General features: G+C 37.7%; 1 protein-coding gene across 1 annotated transcript in view; it reads right to left on the bottom strand.

Annotated features, from left to right (window-relative positions):
* Positions 1-21,993, bottom strand: part of IRAK3 (interleukin 1 receptor associated kinase 3) — a 95,238-nt gene that overhangs the window by 31,299 nt on the left and 41,946 nt on the right. Inside the window, 5 exon segments of the mRNA XM_043967812.1 lie at positions 2,256-2,370; positions 7,197-7,261; positions 13,749-13,900; positions 18,045-18,099; positions 21,245-21,312. Of these exon segments, the coding sequence (XP_043823747.1) occupies positions 2,256-2,370; positions 7,197-7,261; positions 13,749-13,900; positions 18,045-18,099; positions 21,245-21,312 (455 nt within the window).

Genomic DNA, 21,993 nt, shown 5'->3' with positions numbered 1-21,993 from the left:
TTTTGGGGCTGTTTTTTTTCCTTTCTTTTTTGAGGTTTTCCTTTATGCTCTGATTCTTCTTTCACAAGATGACTAATGCAGAAATGTGTTTAATGTGATTACACATATGTAACCTATATCAGATTGCTTTCTGTCTTAGGGAGGAGGAAGGGAAGGGAGGATGGGAGAAAAATTTGGAACTAAAAATCCTATGAAAACAAAAATAAAAAATAAAATAAAATGAATGCTAGCTGAGTGAGAAACCACTAGGCCACTGCAGCATTAATGGAAGACAGATCACCTTGACCTCTCAAAAGCTATGTCAGGAAGGAAGAAGCTGTGTACTACTCCCAAACTGGGAAGGGTAGGAGTAAGGGCCTGGCAACAAAGAACCTAGTTATTGTTTCTGGACCAATCTAGTTGATTGCAGAGAGGCTTCTCATGGAGAGAGAGCCACAACAGCTTTGAAAAGACTTGTCTGCTCAGGCACAGTCTGTGAGATAGATGTGTTAGTCAACAAAATCCATGAAGTATTGAAGAAAATCTTGTCATGTCACCCCTTCTAGATAGTAAGTTCTTTGAAGTCAAGGAATGTGTTTTATTTCTCTCTGTAACTGCTACAATGTCTAATATAGAACCATATTTGTTGTTCATTTGTTTTTCATCAGACTTTTCATTCCATGAGTCTAGGAAACATCTGGTTAAAAAAAGTTCCTCTTCCAGTAAATCAGCATCCGTTCCATAACAGCTACTCTTTAATAGAGACACACTGACATGCACATAGTAGGTGTATGGTAAGTGTTTTTGAACTGAATAAAAATTACCTCCCCTCTTGGATTAACACCTTGTCATGGCAGAAGGGCTTATGTGAGCTATGATGTACAGGGTTACCCAAGTTGGACAAGCATAGTGGAGAGTTCTGACAAAAGATGATCTACTGGAGAAGGAAATGGCAAAACACTTCAGTATCTTTGCCAAGAAAACTCCATGGATAGGTCTGGGTAGGCTATGGTTCACAGCATCATGAAGAATTGGACACAACTAACAACATTAACAACAAGGAAATTATTTATGTCAAGAAGTATGGCAATGGGGCAGCTAGGTGGTGCAGTGGATAGAGCACCGGCCCTGGAGTCAGGAGTACCTGAGTTCAAATCTGCCCTCAGACGCTTGACACTTACTAGCTGTGTGACCCTAGGCAAGTCATTTAACCCCAACTGCCTCACCAAAAAAAAAAAAAAAAGTATGGCATAGTGAATAAAGAACTGACCTCAAAGTTAAGAAAACTTGTGTTCACATCCTGTCTCTGACTCATACTGACTGTGCAACCCTGGGCAAATAATCAGCCCTTTCAGGGCTCTAGGCAACTCACTAAGATGAATTGTTGTGGAGAAGCTGCCAACCTGCACTGGTAGACTTTCCACACCTGGGAGTCTCCTGTACCCATGAGGTCACAGGCCTAATCCTTATCCCTATAATTTGTATCAATAATTTGGGATCTGGAACAATTAGATAACAAGAACTAAAGTGAACATTTTTTGGATAATTCTTTCTTAGAATTTTCTCCATCTTCATCTATGCCTCCTCATTTCCATGGATTCCTTCAAGTTCAAGCTAAAATCCCACCTTTTATAAGAATCCTCTCTAAAAAAAAAAAGCCATGTGGCGTACAAATAGGAATCCTCTCGATCTCTCTTAATGCTAGTGTCTTCCATCTGTTGATTATCTCCAATTTATCCCCTGGTTTGTCCATAGTTGTTTACATGTTGTCTTTTCCATTAGACTGGAAGCCTCTTGAGGGTAGACTATCTTTTACCTTTCTTTATAACTCTAGTACTTAGCACAATGCCTGGCATCTAGTAGGTACTTAATAAATTCTTGCTGATAAAACTGAATGACAACAACACTTAGGTCTGGTACATGTTTATCATTTGTATGTAGTTATTAGTCCCATATTTTTATTTGTATACAGTTATTTCCCCCATGAGAAATGTGTGCTCCTTGAGATCAGGGACCATTATTTTGCCTTTCTTTGTATCCCCAGTGGTTAGCACAGTGCCTGGCACATAGTAGGCATTTAATAATTGTTTGTTGACTGGCCAGAGAGACATGAATGTTTGGAGAACTGCCCTGCTTCCACGCAGAGAGAAATAAATTCTCCTGTATTCTTTCACATAAACCCAGAGAGGGCTTCCTACTTGTCTTGGAAGGATTACAACAGTTTCTTGAAATCTTATAGGGTCAGAAAATTGGGCAGAATAATAAAAAGCACTTACTACACACTGCAACCTATCAAAAAGCGATCCATTGCTCATGTATGGATAAACAAGGCAGAACCTCTCAGCCTCCATAAAATATGCAACCAGTTCCAGGATGTTTGGATGATGAACCCTTGAAAGAAAAGAGTTGTAAAGTCACAGAATTATTAAATCCACAGGAAACATGATTTTTAAAATAAATAAATAGCACTTTGATCTTGAGGAAAAAAGCAAATCTAAAGCAATAAATAAATGGAAAGAGCCTTGTAGTAGTGGAGAGAGTGCAGAACTTAGGACCTGGGTTAAAATCCTGGCTTGATATTGTTTGTGTGATGAGTTTAATCTCTCTGTCCTTCTGTTTTTAGTCATCCTGGCCAAGGCAGCTAGATGGACAGAGTCCCTGGCCTGGAATCTTCCTGAGTTCAAATTTGACCTCAGAGACTTACTAGCTGTGTGATTCTGAGCAAGTCACTTAACCCTGTTTGCCTCCATTTCCTCATCTGTAAAATGAGCTGGAGAAGGAAATGGCAAACCACTCCACCTCGCCAAGAAAATCCCATGGATAATGCCTATGGGGTCATGTAGAGTTGAACATAATTGCACAACCATGCAATTACAATGTGTAATGGTATACAACTATAATTCAAACAAAGATTTCAAACAACCAGCAGAAGGTATAGTAGAAAAGGAACTGGTCTAGGAGTCAGAAAATTCTGTCACTTACTTGCCACATGACCTTGGAAAAAATCACTTTTAGCTTTATGGCATTTGGTTTCTTTCCTTGTAAAATATAGGTAATGACTAATTATGATACTGGGTTGTCATGAGGAAGAACTTTGTACAGAAGAGAATGAGAGGAATGGTGAGGAGGCAATGAATATAAATGGCTTTCTCAATGAAGCTCATTAAAAAAGGAAGAAGAAATTGAAGATGATAATAAAGGATGGCAGGATCTAGTGAAAGATTTTTTTTTTAAGAATAGGGGAAACCAGATGTGTTTGTAAGTAGCAGGGAAGGAACCAGTAGATAAGGAAAAATGGAAAATTACAGTGGCAGAGGGAAATACTTAGAGGGGTAATTTGATGGAGGACATGGGAGGGATATAGTAGGACCAAATATTTAGAGCCATAAGATAGTATTGAATTAGTATAACCCTTTTATTTACAGATGAAGAAACTGAGGCACCAAGGATTACACGGGAAGCAAACAGTAGAAGCAGATTTAAAACTTAGGTCCCCTAATTCTAAATCCTGTGGTCTTTATTTTTAAATAAAATTTTGTTGATTTTTTTTTATATCACTTATGTTTCCCAGCGTATTCCTCTTTCCTCCTGGAGATGCTTCCCTTATAACAAATTTTTTAAAAGGGGGGGGGACTTAGTAAAACTAACACATATTAAAAGTCCAATATTATATTCAGTTTTTTAAATCTATAGTCTCCCATCTCTGCAAAGAAAATAGAGTTATCTTCTTATATCTCTTTTTTTCTTTTTTCTTAATTTTTTAAAAAGTTTTTTTTAAGGGCAATGAGGGTTAAGTGACTTGCCCAGGGTCACACAGCTAGTTAAGCGTCAAGTGTCTGAGGCTGTATTTGAACTCAGGTCCTCCTGAATCCAAAGCTAGTGCTTTATTCATTGCACCACCTAGCTGCCCCCCACTTATATCTCTTTTTGAGGCCAAGATTAGGCATTATGATTTCATTGCATTTAATTTTCATTATTTTGTTCTGTATTATTTGTATATATTGTTTTAGTCATTGGGTATATTGTTTTCCTGGTTCTGTTTACTTCACTTTGTCTCAGTTCATATGTCTTCCCATTATTCTATGTACTCATCACATACATAATTTCTTTTATGTGTGTGTGTGTATGTGTGTGTTTGTTTTTGTGTGGGGCAATGAAGGTTAAGTGACTTGCCCAGGGTCACACAGCTAGTAAATGTCAAGTGTCTGAGGTCATATTTGAACTCAGGTCCTCCTGAATCCAGGGCCGGTGCTTTATCCACTGTACCACCTAGCTGCCCCACATACATAATTTCTTACAACACTGTGATATTTTATGACATTCATGGTCCACAATTTATTTAGTCTTGGGTATATAAATTTTAGTTACTTTTCTTTGCATACACACACACACACACACACACACACACATATACATATATATATATAAAATCTCCAAATTGCTTCCCAGAATGATTGGACCAATTCACAGCTCCACCAACAATGTATTAGTGTTCCCATCTTCCACAACCCCTCTAACACACACTATTTTTATCTTTTTTCATTTTTGTCAACTTTTAGAATGTGACATAGACCTCAAAGTTGGTATGATTTGTTTTTCTCTTATTATTAGTGATCTGAAGCATTCTTTCATATAGTTAGTTGTTAAAAATGTTCAGTTTTGGGGAAGAACTATTTGACCACATACTTTAACCACTTATCTACTGGGCAATGCATTCTTTCCTAATAAAGCATTTTTTATATCCCTAATGGAATGTGGTGTTGTACTCAGATATACTGTGTAAAATAGTACACATTTACCAAGCAAACTACTTTTAAAAAATGCAAACTGGAGCAATCTTCTATCAAATGTTATAGATTCAGTTGGGAGATTTCTGATGATTATGATAGTAGACATTTTTCAAGTAAATAAGGTATTCTAAATGTAAAAGAGAATTTAAGAAATTATGGTTTCTGCAGGCTTATGATTCTCTCTAGAGAACTTTTTATGAATCAATGAGCAGATTATACATCTCTCTGTCAGTAGTTTGGGATACATTGTAACTATATTATGAATTCTCCTTATATAAGACATAATTCAAAGATAATGTAGTTTAAATCAGCATATGTCCCTTCTTAATTTCATTTGAATGGTTCAGAACTCCATATGTAGGGAGATTTATCAAATTGGAGAGATATTGAAAATATAAGAGAATATGCACACAACTAGTAAAGTTTGATGCTAAAAAAGATTTCTATCAATGTAAATCACAGAGTTAATGTTGCTCTCTGATGTTGATCTTGTAGCATCTTGTCCCTGTGCCTACTCAGAAATGTAACAATATAGGTTCCTGTGAGACTTTCAGAAAAAGATCTGAAAAATGAGGACATGAAATAAATATTAAGCACCATAAGCTGCCTATCTCTGGAGAAGCAATAGGGTGTAGTGGAAAGAGCCTTGTATTTGAATGTAAACTGAAGCACATGCTCCACTACTAGGGATAGAGGTCTGTGGCAAGCTATACCCTTTCTGGTGCTTATCTATTAAATCAGGGAGTTGCACTATGGATGATGCCAAAGACCTCTTCTACTTCTGTATCCTATAACCCCGTGTATAAGGGTACTGAAAGAATTGAATGACAGAACTGTCCTTTGAGAATTGAGGAGAAGTATGCAGTAGCAAGTGGAAAAAAAGGTAACCACCCCACCTAAGCATTATATGAAGGTTAATCCTAAAACCATGCTACAAATAAAGGACTGAATAAGGAATTAGGATTCCAGCTAGATTTTGAAGGAGAGGTAGGATTTATGTAGGCAAGAGGGAAAGAGAGCAGGAGAAAGGAAATGAAATAAGATGGGAGAGTGTGTTTTTAAAAACAGAATGAAAAAAACAAACAAATCCCTAATCATTAAAATTGATGCCATGGTCTGAGAGAACAGATAATGAAAAATTCCTTCCTTTTTAACAAAGAACAGAAAAATACAACTAGGGCAAAAGGTTGCATACATTGTCTGATGCAATCACTGTATTGTGTGATTTTGTTTAATTTGGGGAGGGAGTATTACGAGAGGAAGGGGTCAATGTACTCAGGGGTAGAATTTTTTTCTCCAAAATAACTGTGATATAATGATGAAAGGCAACAATAAAGCTTATTTTTTAAATTATTCTTAATTTTTTTCTTCCCTTCCATTAACGGATCTTTAATGATGAGTTCTTGGTATTCTGATTGTAAGTCATGAAGCTAAAGATAAAAGATAAGGCTGAGGTTTTCATTCCCACTACTTGTTGATTCTGAAAACAGCTGAGAAAAATATTGTCTATACATAAAAGGTGATGAGTGATCCCTTTTTAAACCAGGCTACACAACTGCTTTTATGTAAAAATGAAGTCCCTGGAATTTCTCTCCAATGACATCCAGACTCAGAAATGAATTCCCAGAAAATAATATATACTTCAATAGCACTTGATTCCTTTATAAAATTCAGTTTTAAAAAAAAAATTCAGTTTTTAGGGGCAGTAAGGTGGCACAGTAGATAAAGCCCCAGCCCTGGATTCAGGAGAACCTGAGTTCAAATCTGGCCTCAGACACTTGACACTTACTAACTGTGTGACCCTAGGCAAGTCACTTAACCCTCATTGCCCCATGCAAAAAAAAAAAAAAAAAGAATAAAAGTCAAATTTTAAAGTAAAGCTGGGGTTGAAAAATATGTAATAATCCATTCTGGTATGTCTCTAAGAAAGAAGAAAAAGGAATTCCAATGCTATACAAAACAGATCACAATATAGTGTTTTGTAAAATATTTAACATTCTACAATAATAACAGTTCATTTATATAGTACGTACTATGTGGCAAACATTGCGCTAAGTGCTTTCCAATTATTGTTTTGTTTAATCCTCACAATAACTCAGGCAGGTTGGTGCTATTATTATCCCCATTTCACAGATGAGAAAACTGAAACAAGCAGCAGTGAAGTGATTTGCCCAGGGCACAGAGCTACTAGGTGAGGCTGGATTTGAATTCAAGTTTTCCTTACTCCAGGTCCAGAACTTTGTGCACTATGGCATCACTTAGCTTCCTGCTGGTGGAGATCTAGTGCCCTACTTAAAATATATTTGTATCAGTAATGTAAATGGTTTATTTGAAAAATTAACTTATGAAGCATGCTCTACCAAATACCAACCAATATTTTAGATATTATAACAGCAAGAGAATAGAAATTAGAGAAAATATACTCACAAATTCAAAACTCCAAGTTCTGAGAAAAACATCTTCCAATTTTTATTATCCTTTGTAGTTTTCTCCTAAATATTATATGGAAAGAAAAAAACTGGATATAATTATAAAGAAAAAGTACAAATCTGAAAAAATGTTTCAGTGTCATTAACCCATTGGTAAATTTAACATTCAAATTACTTCATTATGCAAATTAGCATAGTACTTCAAATTGCAAAAATCCCACCCCGATGAGAACTGAACGCTTGTTGATTTCAGTTATAATGACAAACTCTTCTGGGTTACTCCTTGGTGGGATGTAATATGAGCCCAGGTCTCAGTGGCTTGCAGCAGTGATCTCCATTTGGGAGCCTGCCCAGATTGCAAGATTTCATTGAGTTTCTTAATGTGAATAAAACCAAAATGCTGACCATGTGACACACTGACTCCAGGGAAAAACTGAGGGTCAGGTTCTGAGCTCTCCAGAATTGGGAACTAACCATTCTAACAATACAGGAGAACTTGGCTTGCCAAATATCAAGCAATCTGATTCACCTCATAAGTGATAGTTGTAATGGTTAGTAGTTAGCCTTAATGCCAGGAAGACCTGGATTAAAATCTGACCTCACAATCAACCAATAATCAGTCAATGAGTATTTATTAAGTGTCTACTAGGTGCCTGGTCCTCTCCTAGGTGTGGGGTGTGCAAATTAAAAAAATTAAATAATTCCTGTTTACAAGGGGTTCACATTCTAAGGGGAGAGACAGTAAATACATCTATACATCTCCATCTCCATCTATACCTCCACCTCCACCTTCACCTCCATCTCCATCTCTATCTCTACATCTTACATATCTATATACCTAGAATAAATAGAAACAGAATGAATATAAAGTGTAAAATGGTAACTAGATGGCACACTGGATAAAGTGCTGGGCCTAGAGTCAAAAAGACTCATCTTTCTGAGTTCTAATCTATCTTCAGATACTTATTAATTGTGTGACCCTGGTCAAGTCATTTAACCTGTTTTCCTCAGTTCCCCATCTATAAAAATGAGCTGGAGAAGGAAATGGCAAATAACTCTAGAATCTTTGCCAAGAAATGCCCAAATTGGATCACAAAGAGTTGGACGTGACTGAATAACAACAACAATGGATAACAGTAGGTATGCTCTCTCCCAAGCACTTTTTTTAATGCACAAAAGAAAACAAAAAGAAATGAAGAGAAATGAGCAATTCTGTTATTATTTTGGTAAATTTAACACGTGTAGTGTGTGTATATATATATATAATATATAAGACACATTTATTATATATTTAACATTGATACATATAACATGCATACACACATATATAATATATTTGACACAGAGGAGACTGCAACTACAGCACAAGGTTAAATACGTTGTCAAATATGGTCACTGTGTCTTATGATTTTAATTTTTTTACAAGGGAGGGGATCAAATGTGAGCAGGGAGAAGGTATTTTTTTTCTAGAATAACTGTAATGTAATGGCAAAAGTCATCAATAAAGCTTACTTTTTTTTCTTTTTTTGTGGGGCAAAGGGGGTTAAGTGACTTGCCCAGGGTCACACAAAAGCTTATTTTTTTTAAAAGATTCTTAAATTCCTACTTCCCCTTATTATGTCATATACATGCATCTTTAATGATGAACTCTGGATATTTCAGTTGTTGGTAGGTAGAGAAAGAAAAAGAGATAAATACACGTGTGTAGATAGATAGATACACACATGTAGATGTATATGTATGTTTATGTGTATATGTATATGATGTATATCTCTATCTATATGATGTATATATATGTATGTATGTATGTATAGCAATAGCTATACCTATACCTATACCTATATACGAACACACACATCTATCAGTATTGGACTTAACTATTCACTTGTACAGGTAATTCTGGGGGAAGAAATTTTCTTTCTTTGTAAAGGAAGGAAACAAATAAGTCTTTATTAAATGCTCACTATATGTCAGGGACTGTGTGCTTTACAAATATTACCTCATTTGATCCTCAAAACAACCCAGAAAGGTTGGTAGTATTATTATTACCATTGTACAGATGAGGAAGCTGAGATAGATTTAGGTGACTTGCCCAGAGTCACACAGCTAGTACAGTCTCTGAAGCTGGATTTGAACTCAGTTCTATCCTGAGTCCAGATAATGTGCTCTGTCCCCCACACCACCTAGCATCCTATAAGGAAAAGACTTTCTATTACTTCCTTAAATTGCCCATCTCAGAAAGCTTGGGACCTCCTGAACCCACTTTGTTTGTGCAAACCTGACTACAAAATTCTATTTAGGGAAATGAATAAATACAGAATAAACGAAGTAGTAGTCTAGTAGTGGGAGAGGCTAGATTTGAACATCACACCACCTAGGAAACAGAAATCCCTCTCCTCTGTACAGGAAGTTAGTGTTTGAGAATTGTCAGAAGGCAGAGCCAAGATGGCAGAGGAAAGACAATGACTTTCCTAACCTCTCCCCAAAACCCCTCCAAATACCTTCAAATAATGCCATAGGACAATTGTTGGAGCAGCAGAACCCCCAAAAAAGGACAGGCTGAAATAATTTTTCAGCCAAAGACAGCTTAGAGGGTTAGCAGGAAAGGTCTGTTGTACCATAGTGAGAGTGGAGCGCACTGAGCGGACCTAGACCCAAAGAACCAGGCCTTGGGAACCTCTGACTCAACTGTGGCTTCTGGAACTCAGCTCACAGATAGAGAGAAGAGCTCAGAGCACAGTGCAGACCCAGCCTGGAACATACAGTGCTTCCAGGGCCTCAGAGTCTTTGGCGCCAGAGGCTTCTTTTGAGGCTCAGTTAGCGGACCAGTGATGGGGTTTGGCAGTTGGCCGGGGTGAAGTGGCTGGGGCCTTTGCTGGAGTTGGGGCAAAGCACCCAGGTTCTGATCCAGTGGGTGGACTCTAGTGGTAGTGGCCCAGTTGGGGAGGGGCACAGGAACACCAAGCTTCCAACCACAGAGAATCAGATTTCAATCAGACATCTGCTTCTGGGTAGTTATGAGTAAGCAGAGAAAGCAGTGGACTATAGAAAGCTTTTTTGGGGGGAAAAATTAACCATAATACACTCTCAGAAGAAGATAATAACAAAGTCAAAGCTCCAACATCCAAAGCTTCCAAGAAAAATATTAATTGGTCTCAGGCCATGGAAGCACTCAAAAGGGACTTTGAAGAGAAAGTAAAAGAGATAGAAGGAAGATTTATAGAGATGGAGGAAAGAATGGAAAGAGAAATGAGAGTGATGCAGGAGAGTCATGGGAAAAAAGTCAACAACTTGAAAAGCCAAATGGAAAAGAAGATACAGAAGCTCTCTGAAGAAAATGATTGCCTATGAATTAGGATTGAACAATTGGAAGCTAGTGACTTTATGAGAAATCAAGACACAATAAAGCAAATCCAAATGAATGAAAAAATAGAGGGCAATGTGAAATATCTCCTTGGAGAATTGTCCACAAGTTCTCCTCTCAGGCTGCTTCTACATGGGTGTGCTTAGGAACTTTATCATTACCCTGGCTTCTGACATCTTTTAATGTGTTAGAATCCACTATCAGGCCTGGATTCAGAAAGCTATGGAGGAGCACATTAATTCCTGTTTTCTGCCCTGATGCCACTATTAATGGTTCACAGGAGGGAGAGACTTGATCAAATACCCTCCTCTTTCTTGTCTTCCAGAATACAGGTCTGCCCTGCCATTCTCTGGTCTGTCCTATGAATAGGCAAAAGGAGTACCTTTTCCTTTTTGAACCTTCTTCTTTCTCCTCACTTGCATCTTAATGGCATCCATTGGCTCAACTCTACCATTCTAAATGATGCTAATAAGAAATTCTTCTATAATTTGCCCCAATAAAGACTCCCAAAACAGGATAACATTGACCATTGAGACAGTTCTTTGAAAAACAATAGTTATTATTGTGCTGCAAGAAATGATAAGCAGATGAATTTCAGAAAAACCTGGAAAGACTTACATGAATTGATGCTGAGTGAAATGAACAGAACGAAGAGAACATTGTACACAGTATCAACAACATTTTGTAATGACCAACTGTGATGAATTTGGATCGTCTCAGCAATGCAATGATCCAAGACAATGCCAAAAGACTTAGGGTGGAAAATGTTCTCCATATGCAGAAAAAGAACTATGGAATCTGAATGCAGACTGTAGCATATTATTTTCAATTTTGTTGTTGCTTTTTTGTTATTCTTGTTTATTTTTTCTTGCATTTTTCCTTTTCTTTTGTTCTGATTAATGTGGAAATATGTTCCACAAGATTGTAATGTATAACCTATATCAAATTGCTTACTGGGTTTGAGAGTGGGGAAGGGAGGGAGGGTGGGAGAAAAATTTGGAACTCAAAAAATATCTTTACATGTAATTAAGAAAAATTAAAATAAATAAATAAATTTTAAAAAGAAAAAGAAAAAACAATAATTATCAAATCTAACAGCTCACCTTTAAGTAAAATCATCAAAGAAAGGACTACAAAAAGCCTGCTGCTGTTAGAAGAAAGTCTTCATCAGGGTAGTCAGAAAACTCAAATGAGATAATACATGTTACAAACTTGGTAAATTATAAGGCACCATAAGAATATAAACTATCATCACTAGTATTTTTTTTTGTTTTTTGTTGTTTTGTGCGGGGCAATGGGGGTTAAGTGACTTGCCCAGGGTCACACAGCTAGTAAGTGTCAAGTGTCTGAGGCCAGATTTGAACTCAGGTACTCCTGAATCCAGGGCTGGTGCTCTATCCACTGTGCCACCTAGCTGCCCCTCATCACTATTATTATTATTATCATTGCAGATTTAAGCAAAAATAAAGGTATTGAGACCATCTCACCTTCCTGCCAGCTAAACATCCACTTCCTAATTCCTTTTCTATATTCCCCCGAGGTCACATAAGATCCTGCCGAATTTAAGCCCCCTAACTAATGGGGAAGAAATAGGGTATTGTGATAACTATGAATGTTTCTGGCATATTCATATGTAAGGGAGGGGGTCAGCCTGGACAATTACCTCCATCCAACTTAAAGTAAGTGACAAGATGTTACTGACACCTTAACTCTATAAGAAAACATAGCTGAGTCACGAGGTATGAACAGGGCTTGGCACTTCAATCGAATCAATTGATCATAGGCCTTGGACAAGTGTGAAAGGTCCTTTACTGATTTAGATTCTTTGGAAGCTACAGAAAGAACTGGAATGAACTTAAATAAGAAGTCTGTCAGTGCGCTATTTGGATTCAAGAATTGGAGAGAGTGGCGAACCAACAGAGAGCACTTCTTGAAGAAAAAAAAAATAACTTGGGAGAGATTAGAGCACTTGGGCCTTGGTCTCTTCCTTCCTCTTCCTAGAGGAAGATCCTCTGGTCCAAGTCCTCTGGTCCCTCCTTGTGAACTCTGGGAGGCCAGAGAATGTGGACTTTTGCCTTAGCATCCTAGCAGTGTTCCAAGGACAATGCTGAAGAGGCAATGATAGTCTTGATATGATAAAGGAAAAACAGATTCAGGGCCCTAGAGGAGCCCAACCGAAAAAATGTGCTATATGTATAGAGAAAATCCTAAGGACTCTAGCAATACAACTTCCAGGAACTGTGAGCAGCCCCCCTTTGCCATATTTTACCCACACTTTCCCCTAGAATCTGTAGGTACCAGTAAGAAGATGACACAGAATTTTGTGGGAGGATGTTTTGTACCAACTGTTCTAACTATACTACCTTAGTAAAATTTGTCATTGTTTCTGTGTCATTTCAGTTGTGTCCTACTCTTTGTCACTCCATTTGGGGTTTTCTTGGCAAAGATGCTGAAGTGGTTTGCCGTTTCCTTCTACAGTTCATATTACAGGTGAGGAAACTGAGGCAAATGGGTTAAGTGACTTGCCCAGGGTCACATAGCTAGTAAATAAGTGTCTGAAATCAGATTTGAAATCAGTCTTCTTGACTCCAGACCTGGTGCTTTATCTCCTGTGCCACCCAGCTGCCCCCCTTAGTAAAAACCCTTTTCTAAAAGCTAATTCGATGTGACTGACTGATTGATATCAACTAATAAAGATGGAGGAAAACACAATAGTGATGACCTATGAGAGAAAGCATTAGGAAAAAACCTCTAATCCCTCATGGCTAAGCATATAGTCCTGAGTGAACAAATTCATTTTCAGGACCTGAGGAGTTGGGGTCGGGAGACTAAGCTAAATTTATACTATTTTCTAAAAATATAACTTTGTTTTTTAAATTGAAAAAAAAATTGGGGGGGCAGCTAGGTGGCGCAGTGGATAGAGCATGAGCCTTGGATTCAGGAGGACCTGAGTTCAAATTCAGCCTTGGACACTTGACACTTAACTAGCTGTGTGACCCTGGGCAAGTCACTTAACCCCAAATGCTTCACCAAAAAAAAAAAAAAAAAAGAAAGAAAACAATTTTTTTGAGTAAAGTAAGAAAAATGTGGCATTTTAGCATGAAACATGTACATGTAAATTAAACCAATTTCAGGTTGTAGTAATCCCAGAAGCTATGTGATTCTTGTGATAATTATATTCCATACCTGTTTAAATAACTTTACGGCATATGTTCCATTTTGAAGTTCTACTTTGAATACTTTGAAGAATTCCCCTTCTCCAATTAGGAAGTCTTTGTGGAAGTTTTGGGTTCCTTCTATGATGTTTTTCAAGTTGAAAGAAGGTTTTAGGCTTATTCCTTAAGATGGAGAGAGGAAAAATTAAGTTACTTTTCCTCTATGAGAGGTTTGATTACAATCTACATTAATATATTGGATCTGAACTCAGATCAGGAAAGCAATACCCGGAAGGGAAAATCCACACATGTATTCTCTACATACACAACGCTCTTTTGGTTCCCAATATGTCATAAAAAACCCATCTTTCTAATTATGTGTAATGATTGGAATGATGCCACCTACTGGAGACTTACTATAGGAAAGCTCCACCATGAGTAGAATGCCTCAGTGGGCAAGGCCATGTGGCTTTTCCTTGGCATCAGGAAGTAACGTTTGCGTATGGGTACTGTCCACCAAGGCTACCAGCCAATCAACTTGAGGAGCCTCCCATTTTCTGGGAGGGGACAGGAAGGAGGAAGGAGGACCTGCTGGGGAGGTCTCTCTCTTTTTGGGTTCCTGACTTTGTGGTGGTGGTGGTGGCAGCAGAGGACTTCACAGGAAAATTGAGGAAAGATAGGATTGCCATGCTGTTGGAATTCTGTTCTCAATCTTTCTCTTTCTACCTTTCAATAAACCCTTAAAAACATAAACTCATTTTATCAGTGATTTTAGTCAGTTTCCCCCAAAACTGGGGGAACAGATTAGAACCCACATTTAGAATCTTAAATTACACATATGGTAAGTGGAATGATGATATACCCTTGCCATCCTCCCCCATGTCCCCCCCCCCCCAATCAACCAATTGTTGGGGAAGGGCTCTTTATTTGACAAAACTGCTAAGAAAACTGGAAAGGATTTTGGTTTTTTTTTTTTAAATAAAGATCTACAAGATACCACAATAGATTCCAAATGAATAAATAATTAAAATATGAAAGTCACACCATAAAAAGATGAAAGACATAGATTATCAATAACGATTATATAGAAAGGAGAAGAGTTTGCAACCAAGACTCAAGATGAAAAATACCAGAGACAATCTTGATCATAGTGAGAGAAGTGATGATTTCTCTCTGATAATAATAATCAATTATTCAATTAGGACAAGGATTTTTATTTTTCAGAAGCCTGTAGGTTCTTCAGTCTCTGAAGGACATTGCTGATAATGAGACTGGATTAACTTTCTTAACAATCTTTCTTAGACCCTACTTAGGTGGGGAAGCCCATAGTGCTTCCATTTAGGTCTGGGTAGAGAAATTCTTTGATTAGATTGCCCTAGGCTGGGGGGTGATTTAGAAGTAAATGACATGATCAAAGTCAAGTCCCCAGCCCCTCATTAGAACAGGTCTACCTCTCATTATAATATCCATTCTCTCTTTAATTGCTAACCAATCAGAGCTGATTTCTACCCTCAGGAACACCCACTCTTCCAAGGGCATGTAAGCATTGAGTGGATTCCATGATTGGTCTATGGCATTCAAGAGTATTACTAACCCTTTAATTAATAATATGCTAGCATTATTAATAAATTGTTAATTACTCAGAAATTGTCTTCAACTTTTTAAATGTCATGGTAGAAAATTAAAAGACTTTTGTACAGACAAAGTCAACACAGGGTAAGAAGACTAGATATTAAATGGGAAATTTTTTCATTAAGGAATGCTGATAAAAGTCTGCCATGCAAAAATCTATAAGGATTCATGCAAATTGCTATAATCAAAAGTCATTTCCCAATAGATAAATGGTCAAAAAAGAAAAACACTTTTCAGAAGAAATATAAACTATCCATAACTACCTAATATTTTAAAATAATTAATATTCAGAAAGCTTAAATTAAGGTAACCCCGATGGGCTACCTCACACCCACCAGTCTAGCAAAGACAGTAAACTACGAAAAAAGTTATTAGTGGAGAGACTGTGGAAACACAAAAATGCTAATTCATTGCTGATAGTACTGGAATTGTTTTGACTGCTCTTGAAAATAATTGGGAATTATGCAAGAAAAGTTACTAAATCATTCATATCCTTTGGTGGAGAGATTCTGTTATTGGAACTACATCCAAAGGAGGTGATTGACAGCAAGAAAAGGCTTCCATATGCAAAAATGTTCATAGCAGCACAATTTGTGATAAGAAAAAGCTGGGAAGAAAATATGTGCCCAATGAATGGGTGAACAAATTATAGCATATGCATGTAATAGGATATTACTGCACCATAGGGATGACAAATATGAAGAATTCAGAGAAACATGACAATGAAGTGATGCGGGGGGAAGAAAGCAGAATCAAAAGAACAATATTCACGATGGCTATGGCTGCTCAAATAAAGGCAAAATGGCAAAAAAAAACCCCAAAACTCTGATCAAATACAACAGCCTTTGTATGGTGTTACATACATATTTGCTAAAACTCATTGGTAGACATAGCCTTGTATCTTTTTTTTTTTTTTTTTTGGTGAGGCAATTGGGGTTAAGTGACTTGCCCAGGGTCACAGAGCTAGTAAGTGTTAAGTGTCTGAGGCCGGATTTGAACTCAGGTACTCCTGACTCCAGGGCCGGTGCTCTATCTACTGTGCCACCTAGCTGCCCCAGCCTTGTATCTTTTACCAATGGAGAAACTGGTTTTTGGAGAATGTACTTGTAGGGGGTTTTGTTTAGATGTTTGCTGGGAAGTGAACTTGTTTCTAAAATATATATCAATATTTTTTTAAAGGAAAGAAATTGATCAATAAATTTACAATTTATAATGATTCTATGTTGAGATTATTCAATTTCTGTTTTCCTGACATGAAGACAACTGATTTATTTGCTGATTCACACAGTGTATAAAACTAATGCTGAAACTAAGCACTAAAGTACGTAAACTGAAATCTTGGAAAACCCAAATTAAACTCTCTGAGCCAAATAGTTAGAAAACAATCTTCCATGTAATTGGTTAAATTCTTCACAATCAAATTCTTGTCAGCACAATTCAAGCAAAAAAGGAGAGTTCTTTAGCTATGAATGTTTAATGTATGAATGGAGCTCATTGCTGAAAATATAGGAATTTTTCTAATTAAGCTTTAGAGGAAAAAGAAAATAAAAGCAAGAGTGAAATCTATAGGATAATGGAGGAGAGGTATTTAAGACTAATAATCTTTTAAGATCATTCATAACTCTTTCAACAGTCCTTTAAGTTTTTCAGTGTTCTATAAACAATTTCTCATTTGGTCCTCATAACAACGTTATGGAGTAAGTGTTATTATTATCTCCATTCTGCAAATAAAGAAACTGAGACTTGGAGAAGATAGGTTCATCACCCATTATCACTCAATTAATAACTATACAAGATGAGATCTGAAAACGGGTCTTGCTCAGCTCCAAATCCAATGCTCTGCCCACAACACCATGCAATGTATTCCAGGTGGTACTAAATTATTTTCCCTGCTAATGAAACTGTAAAGTGAAGACTGATAAGGAGAACAATTGGATGTACATGCTGGCCCCCAAACTAGTCTACCATCATCCAAGCGAGCCATAAGGACCAAAAATGTGAAATCATTTGTAAGTTTTATTTCCAAAGTGTTTCCCTACTTTTAAAAAATAGCAAATTTCAAAACCAAAAATAATGGAAAATCCTCCTAGCTAAAAAGACAATGTTTGGACTTTACAAAGGTCAATAAAGACATTAATATTAGCTGAATAATTTATCATCATCTTAAGCGTCAGCCAAAATTTCAAGCACCTTGCCTTGTCTTTCCTATTTACATAAGGAATCAACATGTTAATGTACTTACATAAATAGACCGTACTAATTGGATTTTAAAAAAGGAAAATGTTGGGGCAGCTAGGTGGCACAGTGGATAGAACACCAGCCTTGGATTCAGGAGGTCTTGAGTTCAAATCTGACCTCAGATACTTAACATTTACTAGCTGTGTGACCCTGGGCAAGTCACATAACCCCAATTGCCTCACCAAAAAAAAAAAAGAAGGAAAATGTTGTCCCCAACCCTCCCCCCCCCCTTTTTTTTTGGTGAGGCAATTGGGAAGTGAACTTGTTTCTAAAATATATATCAATATATATTGCTCAGGGTCACACAGCTAGTAAGTGTTAAGTATCTGAGGCCAGATTTGAACTCAGGACCTCCTGAATCCAAGGCTTGTGCTCTATCCACTGCATCACCTAGCTGCCCCCCCCAATCCCTTTTTTTAAAAGGTAGATACACCCTTTCAAACAGTTCTTTTTTTACCTTTCTGATATTCAGGCATGTGTCCTACATTGTCAATGGTATTGTTAGTTGTTACCTGAAAGAAAACATATTACAATAATTCAGTCTTCTGACCCTGGAGAGAAAACCTCATTATGAATGTCAGAAGTTCCACTAAGAGGAACCTCTTCATAGAAGAACACCTTCAGAAGGTGTCTAGTACCTTAGGTCAATTTCCCTCCTTTTTGCTCTGGGGAAAGTTAGCAAATCAATGTTACCTCTGCCTCTGGAAAGGGCACATCCATTCACTCCCTTCTTGTAGCACTTCCCATCCCTATGACTCTCCAGACCTGCATGCCCAACCCTAACCACCAAGCCCCTGTGTGTGTAGCTTTACCCTATTAAAATAGAAGCTCCCTGAGAACAGAAAGGACTACGTTTGTATTATTTTTTTGCTTGTTTGTTTTTTGGTGAGGCAATTGGGGTTAAGTGACTTGCCCAGGGTCACACAGCCAGTAAGTGTTAAGCGTCTGAGGCCGGATTTGAACTCAGGTCCTCCTGACTCCAGGGCCAGTGCTCTATCCACTGTGCCACCTTATGTTTGTATTTCTATCCCCAAAGCCTAGCACAGTGCCTGGCACATAGTAAGATGCTTAATAAATGCTATTCATTCATTCATTCATTCATTCATACACCAAGCATACAGGCAATAGCTGATTTCGGGGGAGGTCCCATTTCTTTATTCTAAAGAGCTTGGTAGCTGGGGCTGAAACACTTTCTGAGAAGATTAGAGGCCTTGGTGGCAAAGACTTTGATGGAACAAGACAGGTGAGGCTTACTGCCAATCCTAGAGCCAGGGTTTTCTGCTCTTTCTAAAAAAATGTGAGGAAACCCTATAGGCTTAGAAAGCATGGAAGCTCCCACCCTTCCCTGAGGAAGAGATAGGAAAGGATTTTAGTTGAGCCATAAGCTAGAAGTGGTAGAGACCATAGCCAAGGGTGTCTGGCCAAGATTACAGATTGGAGGATGACCCCAGGAGGTACACAATCAAAAGAAAAAAAATAATAATATAGGAAAACAAAGAGAAAAATAGAAATTTCACAGTGCCTTTAATAACTGCAACCCCCAACTTTGAAAGACTTTACCTAATACAGTCTTTGTGTCTTCTTACTTCTGTGTCTTTGTTTATGTGGTTCTTAAGACCTGGAATACTGATCTTTTAACCCCATTCCTCCCAAACCCCCAATTTCCACTTATTTAAATCTTATGGAGAGGGCAGCTAGGTGGCACAGTGGATAAAGCACCAGCCATGGATTCAGGAGGACCTGAGTTCAAATCCGGCCTCAGACACTTGACACTTACTAGCTGTATGACCTTGGGCAAGTCACTTAACCCTCATTGGCCTGCATAAATGAATGAATGAGTGAGTGAGTAAATGAATGAACAAACAAACAAATAAATAAATAAATGGATGAATAAATAAATCCTATTGAGCTTTCAAAACACATCTTAAATGAGTCTTCTTCTAGGAAAACTTGTCTGATACCCCAATCAGAAATTATCATTTTTTCTCCCAAGACCTCCTATAGTATTTTGGACCTCTCCAATCAATTCATCAAGTTCCATTTTCTATTTCTGTATGTCATATCCTGTATGTCATTCCCAGGCTACCATCATGATAAGGCAACTGACTTCCTTATCTCTATATCTCCCCCAGTGTTTAGCACAATGCTCTGAACAGTATTTGGAACTATGCCCAAAGGGCTATGGGGCTGTGCATACCCTTTAACCCAGTAATACCACTACTAGGTCTGTATTCCAAAGAGATCATAAACAAGGGAAACAGACTCACATGTACAAAAATATTTATAGCAGCTCTCTTTGTGGTGGAAAAGAATTGGAAATTGAGGGAATACCCATCAATTGGGGAATAACTGAACAAGTTGTAGTATATGAATGTAATGGAATATTATTGTGCTATAAGAAATGATGAGCAGGCAGATTGCAAAAAAACTTGGAAAGACTTAAGTGGACTGATGGCTGAGCAAAGTGAGCAGAACCAGGAGAACATTGTACACAATAACAGCAACATTGTGGGATGATCAACTGTGATAGACTTAGTTCTTCTCAGAAGTGCAATGATCCAAGACAATTTCAAAGGACTCATGATGGAAAATGCTCTCCATATCCAGAAGAAAGAACTGTGAAATCTGAATATAGATTGAACCATACCATTTCTACTTTTTTGAGGTTTTCCCCTTTTGTTCTGATTCTTCTTTCACAACATGACTAATGCAGAAATATGTTTAATGTGAATGTGCATATATAACCTATATCAGATTGCTTGCTGTCTTAGGGAAGGCATTAAGAGTGAAAAATTTGGAACTCAAAATCTTATAAAAATAAATGTTGAACACTATCTTTACATGTAACTAGAAAATAATAAAATACTTTTATGATAAAAAAAAAACCCAATGTGGGGCAGCTAGGTGGCGCAGTGGATAGAGCACCAGTCCTGGATTGAGGAGGACCTGAGTTCAAATCTGGCCTCAGACACTTAACACTTACTAGCTGTGTGACCTTGGGCAAGTCACTTAACCCCAATTGCCTCACCAAAAAACAAAAACAACAACAAAAAAAAAACCCCCCAATGCTCTGAACTTAGTTTGTGTCAGAGGCAGGATTTGAACCCAGGCCTCTTGACTCCAAGGGAAGTTCTCCATCTATAATGCCATTTTGCCTTTTATGAATTAAACACTCTGTAATGGTAGTGATTAATCATAAGGTCAATGGTGTTAATTACCATAGACATTTAATAAATTTTGGATAAATTAAATTATCAAGAGGAGGAAGTTCTCAAGTCTTCTACCCCTCTATATTTAAAATCCTCCAAATTCTTAAGTTCTCATCTGGAATTGAAACAAAGTATAATATAAGGTTTTCCTCTTACAAACAAAAGCTATCAGTATCAGGTCAACATTTTTCTTCTCTGGCATCTATTGATCAGTTTCTTTTTTATGCTAACTTTTATTTGTTTTTGTTTGTTTTGAAGGGCAATGAGGGTTAAGTGACTTGCCCAAGGTCACACAGCTAGTAAGTGTCAAGTGTCTGAGGCAGGATTTGAACTCAGGTCCTCTTGTATCCAGGGCCACTGCTTTATCCACTGAGCCACCTAGCTGCCCCCTATGCTCACTTTTAAACTCTGAGTTGAGTTGCCCTTATTAAGACATCCTGTACTGTACCTGGGAAGAATTATTTGGAAATCCAGATGTCTGCTGACTCTGCTTAGACGGGGCACTTAAGGTCCTTCCTGGAACAGAAGTAAGAGAAGCCAGATATGAGAAACAGGCTGAAACAAATAAGCAAGTTTTTGAGATGTGATCATACATGGGGGAGTGGGGGTGGGGGTGGGGGGTTGTTTTGTTCTTGTCCAGACTTCATCATCAGTGAAGGAAACTGCAAATCACTGTTTTAGGGAATTGCCTGAGGCACAACAAATTTAAGTGACTTGGCCCTTCATCACAGAGTAAGTATGTGTCAGAGGTGAGACTTGAACCCAGGTCTTCCTGACTCCAAAGGCCAGTTCTAGACTCATAATACTGTCTTTTATGAACTAAAAACTCTGTAGTGGTGATGTTTAATCATAAGACCAATGACGTTAGTACTCATGGAATTGTTGCTGATTTATGAGATAAATGTGTCTGAAAATAATTACCAACATGTCATGGGGAAAATAGGTAGTGGGCATCCTTAGGTATTCCTCTTTAAAGAATTACACCTGTGGGGCAGCTAGGTGGTGCAGTGGATAGAGCACTGGCCCTGGATTCAGGAGGACCTGAGTTCAAATCCGGCCTCAAACACTTGACACTTACTAGCTGTGTGACCCTGGGCAAGTCACTTAACCCTCATTGCCCCGCAAAAAACAAAACAAAACAAAAAAGAATTACACCCTCTTGCACAAAATCCAATGAGAATAAAATAATTTTTTATT

This window comes from Dromiciops gliroides, chromosome 5 (genome assembly GCF_019393635.1).
Source record: "Dromiciops gliroides isolate mDroGli1 chromosome 5, mDroGli1.pri, whole genome shotgun sequence".
Taxonomy (NCBI): Eukaryota; Metazoa; Chordata; class Mammalia; order Microbiotheria; family Microbiotheriidae; genus Dromiciops; species Dromiciops gliroides.
Note: the sequence above shows the minus strand (reverse complement) of the source record. Positions and strands in the feature narration are given on the sequence as shown.